Source organism: Bison bison, unplaced genomic scaffold (genome assembly GCF_000754665.1).
Source record: "Bison bison bison isolate TAMUID 2011002044 unplaced genomic scaffold, Bison_UMD1.0 scf7180017864369, whole genome shotgun sequence".
In the NCBI taxonomy this organism is placed as follows: Eukaryota; Metazoa; Chordata; class Mammalia; order Artiodactyla; family Bovidae; genus Bison; species Bison bison.
The window spans coordinates 1,633,356-1,642,526 of NW_011494941.1; the positions used below are offsets into that span (position 1 = coordinate 1,633,356).

Consider the following 9,171-nt stretch of genomic DNA (forward strand, 5'->3'; position numbering starts at 1 on the left):
ATGGGGTTACCCACAGGTCAAGGCCAGGAAGGGTCAGGGGTGGTGGTGGTTCACATGGCTTCAGACCCACCGTGACCCAAATTCTTGGCTGCAACTTTAATGCTCTGTTTGCATTAGTCCGTCCTCGTGTACTGGGGGTGAGTGGTCATGGAATTCACTGTTTATTCCCCGTCAGAAGCCAGTGTTGTGTTTCTGAACGCTCTTGAGGGCAGGTTTGCTAGGCAGACCGGAAGGAAGGCTGGACTCCTCTGCTTGGGACTGGAGAGAGGAGGTGGGTTCAGAGGGCCCTGCAACAGTACCTGCTGTGGCACCTTCCGTGTGTTTCCCGACTCCCTGTCTCAATGTATTCATCTGTAAAGTAGAGACGCCATCATACCTACCCCCAAAGGTCACTGGGGATTCAGACAAATAAATGCAACAGTACCGACTCATGGTAAGAGCTGGGTATGTGTTATTACTATTATTAGTGCTTTGATGGTCTAAATGCATACTGCTGGTAAGAACTGGCAGGAGGATTGGAACCTATAGCTTTCTTATCACAAACTCACCACATTAAACAGCACTGCCTTCAACATCAGAGCCACTCAGACTAGTAGATATTAAAAATATTTAGACTATATATTTAAAGTTATTTGAGGCTCCTCCACTTCCTTGAAACTCTTTTCCCCATTGACTTGACTTCCTTTCTTATTTGCATATCTTTTGGGAGTAAAGCCCATAAAACAGGTGGCCATTTTTACTTAAGCATGTCTGTTCATTTTAAACCAATGTTCTTTGGGTATTAAAGGCAGAAGAGTAACAATCTGGTCTTCAAATGTTTGTTACAAGGCATTTAAACTAAAGCTGGCCTGAATAACCATTATTGGCTTTGGTCAGAATCATGGAACACCAGTCATAATGAGTCCATGGATATATGTAAACATCTTTCAGATTTACTGGATGGAGCTCTACGTTTGCAATAATGCCTAGAAATTGCTCTAAGAATCCCTAGTTCTTTCTGAAAAGATACTAAAGCACAGTTCACAAAGTTGTGGCAAATGTAGAGAGTTGTAACTTGCGTCTAGGTTATCTGGGTCAAAATACTCTCATTTTTGCTGCAGCCTTTGAGAAAAAGAGTCAGGTTTGCCTGAATTAGTTAAAGGAATTAATTGAAAAGAAAGTGTTTACTGAGTTCTGCAGCTCATGATAATTCATTTGTTTGCTCCTTCCTTCCTTCCCTCTGTCTGCCCATCCATCAGTCCTTCGTTTTTTCATTCCTTCTTTGAATCAAAAATGTTTCAAAGACTATCTCATGCGTTAAGGGTTATGCTAAACTTGGTGATACAGAAATGCAGGGACTATCTCACCAAAGTTTTCAGAGATAAATGATGCTACCACCCCTTTGAACTATTGCAGAGAGTGTGGCTACATTGTAGTTAGCCCCAAACCTCTGAGAAAGCCAGCAGGGCTCACGGTCTGCAAGGACCTCTTATACCCACTGTGTACTTGATGCTTATAGCAAACTTATAAGGTGTTAACATCACTTCTGACTTTCTGTGTAGACAGCCAACATGAAGAAAGGTTCAAATGACTTCTTCTAAATTACAAAGTCAAAATAAAATTTGATTTAGGATTTCTGATTCCAGCACACAGAATTTTGGTGTCCTTAATGTCAGTGAATGTAATTTGAATGGTGCACTGGGACGACCCAGAGGGATGGTGTGGGGAGGGAGGAGGGAGGAGGGTTCAGGATGGGGAACACATGTATACTAATTAAATAATTTTCTATTAAAGAAAAAACAAACAAACAAACAAAAAATAAATAAATAACTTCATCACGTCAAAAAAAAAAAAAAAAAACAAATTCCTAATTATATCTCCTCCACTTACCTCCTAAGTGATTGTGGGTGAGTAACTTCTCGAATCTCAATTTCTCAATTAGTAAAATAGGGGTAATATTAACACCTACATGGTAGGGTTGTTTTTATGAAATAACATGTGTAAAAAGAAGTCAAGGAGGACAAGGAGGCCTCCTGGCCTGACACATGACTTTGATCTTGAGCACTAGGCAATAGCCAGTGCTCCCATCATCACATGCCATCACCTCACTTGATACCCATCCCCTCCCACTCCTGTGTCCCTTTATACCTGTCTGTGCACACACAAAGCCTTCACATCGCACTTGACTTCTGCATGGTCTATTGGAAACACAGTCTTCAACTTCTTTGTCGGAGAAGTTGCATTGTTCCCCATGGAACTGAGAGGGCCGGATCAAGTAGGCATGTCTGTACTATAGCAGAGAGGAGCAAGGTGAGACAGAGCCAGAGCCTCAGGGACATGGGGAGCAGAGGGCACACTTAAAGATCTATATTGCCACTGGCTGTTTACCTATTTTAAATAGCCTGGGAACTCTCTGAGGGCAGGGACTTTATCTTCAGTCTCTGTACCACAGTGATCAATACAGGTTTGTTGAATTTGGGGAAAGCATGGACTTTCAAGTCAAAGGTAGTAAGTGAATTGATGGGGCCAGTTCAGTCTTTCAGCTTGATTAATCCAATGGGTTGATTCAAGTATTCTCATTTACTAAGTAGCTTAAAATGCAGAAGTATCCACTTTGGAGCCACTGACTCTGTTACTTTCTAGTTATGTGATACTGGGTAAGTTACTTAAGCACTGTGATCTCAACTTACTAATCTGTAAAATGGGGATAATTATGTACAGCTATGTAGTTTCAATTACATATGAAATCTCATTGTTGTCTGGTACAGAGTAGGCATTCAATTTCTTCTGCTTACTTTTCTTTTGAATTATTAATAATTTTAGCAGTAAATATTTCTCTGTCTCTACTTTCCTGTTTGTTTATTCCAGAAATATTGACTGGATTTCCAAAATATTGATTCAGCTACACAATGCTGGAAAAACGTGGGTGCTTTTTATGCTTTGTTTGTATTTGATCATAACCATGTCCTGTGGACTGTTCTCAAGGAGGTCACAGCTGCTGGTGGTGGTCATGATGGTAAGCACAAGGCAGTGAACACACAGTGGGAGGGCAGCCGTGATAGGGCCAGGACAGAGTGCTCCATAAACAGAGGGAAGTCCTCAGCGCAGAGTTAGGAGACGGGGAAGCGACATCAGAGCTGAGCCCCAAAGGGCGAGGAGACACGTCAGGCAAGTATGGAATGCTGGCATGAGGAGGGGAGAGAAGGGCAATCCGGATGGAGGGAATTGCTGTGCCAAACCTGAGAGGCTAGAGAGTACGTGCCTTATTCCAGGAAACAAGAAATCCACCCTGGCTGGAGAGAAGAGTTAAAGAGGGAGAGTGAGAAGAGACGGATGGACATGGAGCCAGGAACAGCTAAGGCAGGCCCTCCTGGGCCCTAATAAGGTTGGATTTAGTACTTCTTTGTGGTAAAATGAGAAGCCACTGCAGGGGAAGGAAATTATCAGATTTGGGTGACTTCCAAATGCTAGCTGCAGTCAAGATTTTGGTGCTACCAAAGGCAGGAGACCTGTTAGCAGTCCCTCTGAAGACTGACACGTTAACCAGCCCCAGTTATTATGTGCATGGCATCCAGAAATCTAGAAAAGAAATATAGACAACCATCCACCTCTGCTCCTTTGCATTTCTAGAGCATCTTTCTTCCTAGGAGACAGGGGCTGGCAGGACAGGGATAAGGTCTGCAAAGAAGATACTAGAAGACTAGCACCAGGCACCAGAGACAAAATGGGTTTGAGGACTGTGGAGATGATAAAGGAAAGACATCTCTCAATCCCTGTTGAAAGAAATGATGAACTCCCAGCCACTGACCCTGCAGACATGATGTCCAACTGAGGGAACATGCATAGCAAAGTCTGAGTGTAGAGCTCTGACTGGATGAGTAGATGGATGGCTGGCTCACACTGGGTCTTCCTGGTTTATGGTGCAGATGAAGCAATTATCCAAATAATTGGATCAATGTTAATCACGTCAGCAATAAAGCCTACTTTGGGAACAGAATGTATCTGCTTGGCTCTCCACATTGATCCAATTAAGTGTGTAATTGTCCTGGGCCTATTCCACAGCCTCTTTAGGGTCTTAGCTCATGGCTGCTTTGGTTTCCCGAGGAGCTGGGGAAAGTGAGAACCGTTCTCTATTCTGTGATAAATGTGCTGTTCTTAGGCCTGGATCCTGCATCAGCCTTCCTGTGACAAGAAAGCTCGAAGAACAAATACCACAGAGATGGTGTGTTTTGATTGGTTGAACTGGCTAGACAAGAAGCTGATGGCCCAAGTTCAAGATCTGTCTTTACTACTAAGTGAACCCAAGAATTCACTCACCTGCTCTGGGTCTCTGTTGATCTATCTGCCTAACAGAAAGGGTAACAATTATCCTCCCTTACAGAGATTTCAGGAAATGTAAGGAGATCAAACACATATTTATAGAGCACCTCAAACATGTTAAACATTGGCCTATACACCAAAGACACAGAATTGAAGAAGTTTTTAAGCACTTGCAGTTCAATGGAAAGGCAAATAAAAGAAAATGAGGAGTGCTAGGACACAGCAGGAATAAGGAGCTGTTGCAGTTCATAAAGGAGTGTCTGGCTAAGAGCGAGGGGTGCTGAGAACTCAAGGAAGGCTTCTCAAAAGAGGTGGCCCCTAGCAAAGTTTCAAATCATGAGTGGGTGTTAGTCAGTGAAGGAAGTGGGAAGGACATTTCAGCCTGAGAACAGAGGATGAAATGGTTAGAAAAACACATATATTCTGTGTGCTGGTGTGGGGGATGTTCTGTGAAGATGTGGGCCAGGTCTATCTAAGGTGTGAGGACCTTGAAGACCATGAGTCTGGACTTGATCCTAAGGGCCATGCATAGGCTTTGGATGTTCAAGCAGGGGACAGACCAGCCAGACTTTCATTTCCAACGGCTCCCCTGGCTGCCCCATGAAAGATGGATTGAAAGAATAAGGCTGGAGGCAGGAAGTCTAATTAGGAAGCTGTTAATGGGAGAAAGGACAGATACGCTTCAAAACAAACCTGAAGGATCAAAGGCAGGATCTGATTGCTCCTTGGAAGCTCAGAGGAATAAAATTCATTTATTAAATCAGCCAACATTTATCAAACTCCTACTATGATCAGTTACTGTCAGCAGTACATTAACTGATCTTGCTGAGGGACAGGGCTCCTGGAAGCTTAGAGGTCTCCCAAGGTCTGGGTACCTACCCTTTTCTTCTGACAGGGATCACACGTGGTCCAGGAGGACCAGCTGGCCAGCTCGCAATCAATAGGCAACGGCGTGACATCCACACTCCGCGTCTGTCTCGTCTTGGCAAGGCTCTCATTGACTGCATTTGACCCAAGAGAGGGTGGCCTTTCACCTCTAAAGGTCATCACAGAGAAGAGAGTGAAGTATCAGGAGGTAATTAAGTCTACATTCCACTGCCTATCCATCCATTCAATAAATATATATTTGCTCATTTATGCAAAGCTGGCTTCCCTGGTGGCTCAGTGGTAAAGAATCTGCCTGCAATGCGGGAGACCTGGGTTCAATCTCTGGGTTGGGAAGATCCCCTGGAGAAGGGCATGGCAGTATTCTTGCCTGGAGAATTCCATGGACAGAGGAGCTTGGCGGGCTACATATAGTCCGTGGGGTCACAGAGAGTCACACATGACTGAGGGACTAAGGACAGAACATTAGTTTATCAGTCAAGTATCAGTTAACTCATTCAGCAATATTTATGGAACACTCAGTTATTGCCTCAGATTATGGCTAGCTACAGTCAAAAGAGTATTGCACTCTGAACAGAAGATCATCCATCAGCAGCTGGGTGATCTTGGTCTGGTTTTTCAGCCCCTGTGCACTTCACTTTTCTCACCTATATAATGAGAGAACATACCTCATAAGGCTATTTGAAGGATTAAATAAGAAAGTATATGTGAAAACACTTTATAAGGTCTAAAATGCTTGAGATAGACAGGGATTACAACCACAGCTAGATGTATGACCTCAAGCAGTACCCTTCCCATCTTAGGGCCTCTGTTTTATCCCCTGGAAAATGAGAAGTTTGAGTCCAGGTTCGATGCACAATACTGGATGCTTGGGGCTGGTTCACTGGGACGACCCAGAGGGATGGTATGGGGAGGGAGGAGGGTGGAGGGTTCAGGATGGGGAACACATGTATACCTGTGGCAGATTCATGTTGATATATGGCAAAACCAATGCAATATTGTAAAGTTAAATAAAATAAAATTTAAAAAAAAAGAAAGTGAGAAGTTTGGACTAGGTGGTTTTTAAGTCACTCTTTCATGTTATGAGTCTATGAAACTTTTTCTGAGAACAAATCATATTCAGGATACTGTGCTCAAGAGAACACAGAAATATAAGACACAGCTTCTGCTCTGGAACCCACAGTTTGTCTTAGGATAAGAGAAGACAAACATGTATCCTTCCTTGGCTCTTTCAGACTTTACCAAGGAGGCAGGGTTTTTAAGCATGCAGGATGGATGGTCTGAGTTGAGCTTTAGGACATCACCATGGTTGCAGTATGGAGGCTAGATGGAGGTGGGGAAAGCCCAGAGGCAGGAAAAGCAGGTAGGAGGCTCAAGCAATAGTACCAATGAGTGATGTGAGCCTGAACCACTCCGGCATCCAGGGGATAGAGAATGGGGGAGACAGACATATGAGATGTTTTTCAGGGGGAATGGACAGAATGATGGGTAACCAGACGGGATGTGGATTAGAGAGAGAAAGGGGCTTAGGATGATGCTGGCTTCTAGTTTGGGTGTGTGGTTGGGTGGGTGGGGAAACCAGGAGCAAAGGAATTTGTTGCAGAAGATGGAGTTGGGGCATGCTGAGTTCCAGATGCCTGTGGCGTCACTCAATAAATAGTTCCTATGTAGATCTGGAACTCAGGAGAGAGATTTGCACTAGAGATACAGATCTGATCACGAAAAGCCACGGGAGAGGATAAAAATATTCCTGAGAGATACCAGCCAAGAATAAGCCCTGGAGAGACTAGTGTCTGCCAGGCTAGAGTGAAGATAGTACATAGAGGTGAGTGGGGGATGGGAGAGGTAGGTGGTGCTACGCCTGCAGAGCAGTCAAACAACATGAAACCTGAAATCTGTCTAGAAAATAAGGTAACACTTTTTGTTTAGTCCCTGGCACTCATGGGACATTGAGTAAAACAGGCAAAGAAAGGTCATGTTCTTTAATCTGTTTATGCCTCCAGTTTCCCCATGTGTAATACGATGGGTATATTATAATTTCTGTTTTTCTTCCATCTGAAAAAATGTATAGCAGTGTAAAATTCTTTGTAATTTGTGTTTCTTTTCAAGGCATAAAGGGAGAAAAGAAAGAGAATTAAGATTTGTTGAGCATCCAGGACTTGTCAGGTCCTGCATGAGATGTTTCACCCTTGCCATCTTATCTAATCCTGACAGCAATGCTAGAAGGCAGCAACCTCCTAGACAGATGAGGGATATGGTCAAGAGCCACGTGGGGGTCTGAGCTGAGCTCTGCTTGCCTCTAGTCTCTGTGCTGCATTCATTTCCGTACACTACCCAGAGAGAACAGGGCCAGCATTCCCTCTACCAGTCCCCTCCATCTCCAGGCAAGGCCTCCGTCATCTCCTTGTCCAAGATTCAGTCCTTAGGCAGAGGCATCACATAATCTCCACTAGCACATCACTTCAGACAAGGTCATTAACAATACATTCTCACTTGGCAAAAGTCCTAAAAAGAGAATAATATTAACTACAGTGAAATCCATCTCCATGACCACCCCAGAGACCAGCAAAAATCAATTGCCTCGTAAAGTTGAATGTTTAATGAAAGGTCAAAGACTACTGGAAACCACAGGTGGGTTCTTTAAAATGGTTACTTGAGGCAGGACTTGCACAGCAGTTGGGGGTGGGGGGGGTGGTTAGAACTGTGCTCTTATCTACTAATTTTCCCAGGTTTGACAAAACAATACTGTCTGTGATTTGGCTTCACCTTAAGTATGCATTTGACAGCGCTGCAGGGTATCCTCTTCCTGTTTTCACTAAGAAACCGTTACATTGTGTTTTTAGCAACTATCCATCCATTTTGGCCCACAGTGGAGACTGAGCAGATAAGTAATGTGTACACATGCTATTAAGAGTCACAATTACTTTCTTCTCTGAGATTTGAAAGCCTGTTAATGGGCAAGATGATCACTTACAGAAGGAACTTAGTAAAAAGTAGTTATAACCACCAGATCTCTCATTTTTGCACCCAATTTTCATTACAGAGGTGGCAATATAATGAGGTAATCAGCTGAATGAATAGTCTGTTTGTAAATTACACTGGATAAGATGTGTGTGGTTTATTAGTACTACAAAATGCAAATCTGAAAGCAAGTGTGTGCATGCTAAGTCGCTTCAGTTGTGTCCCACTCTTTGTGACCCTATGGACTGTAGCCCACCAGGCTCCTCTGTCCATGGGATTCTCCAGGCAAGAATACTGGAGTGGGTTGCCATGCCCTTCTCCAGGGGATCTTCCCGACCCAGGGATCAAACTCTCATCTCCTAAGTCTCCTGCATTGGCAGGTGGGTTCTTTACCACTGGCACGATTTGGAAGCCATCTGCAAGCGAGGCTAGCATTCAATTGCATCTTTAATTCCTGGGACTAGCATGGACCCAACAGAAGACAGGGGCAGTCAGGACCTCTGTGTATGGCTATTGTAACATGTGCCTTCACACTATGAATTTACAGAGATGAATCAGATGGGTGTTCTGACCAACGGACTTGACTCTGTCATTCAAAATTCTCTTTATGCTTTAATGTTGAAAAATTAAACATGCCCAGAGAACTACAGAAAACAAATAATAAATACTCAGGTACTCACAACCCAGGATTGGCAATTGCTAACATTTTGATATACTTCCTTCAAGTCTTTTTTTTTTTTTTTAATAAAAAATAACCTTATAAATTTGACATGTGTGGTTGACACCAGCTCCAGATCCATTTTCCTCTCATATTCTTCAGAGGATACTACAGTCATCAATTTGGTGTATATCCTTTCAGTCTTTCAAATGTTTACATATACACATATAGACAAAAGATACAGCATTGCTTTTGTGAGCTGCACTCATACGAGGCATAGTATTCTATAACCTGCTTTTGTCAATCAGCATGGTATTTCCAGGGACTGCCCTGGTGGCCCGGTGGCTAAGGCCCTGTGCTCCCAATGC

The 9,171-nt window shown here is 43.5% G+C and overlaps 1 protein-coding gene across 1 annotated transcript in view; it reads right to left on the bottom strand.

The window, feature by feature from the left end:
* The window catches only part of C8B (complement component 8, beta polypeptide), a 43,651-nt gene that overhangs the window by 30,859 nt on the left and 3,621 nt on the right, over window positions 1-9,171 (bottom strand). Inside the window, exons 2-3 of the mRNA XM_010855869.1 lie at window positions 5,179-5,335; window positions 2,128-2,269 (exon numbers count right to left, since the gene is read on the bottom strand). Coding sequence (XP_010854171.1) covers window positions 2,128-2,269; window positions 5,179-5,335 — 299 coding nt within the window. The remainder of the gene's footprint in view (window positions 1-2,127; window positions 2,270-5,178; window positions 5,336-9,171) is intronic.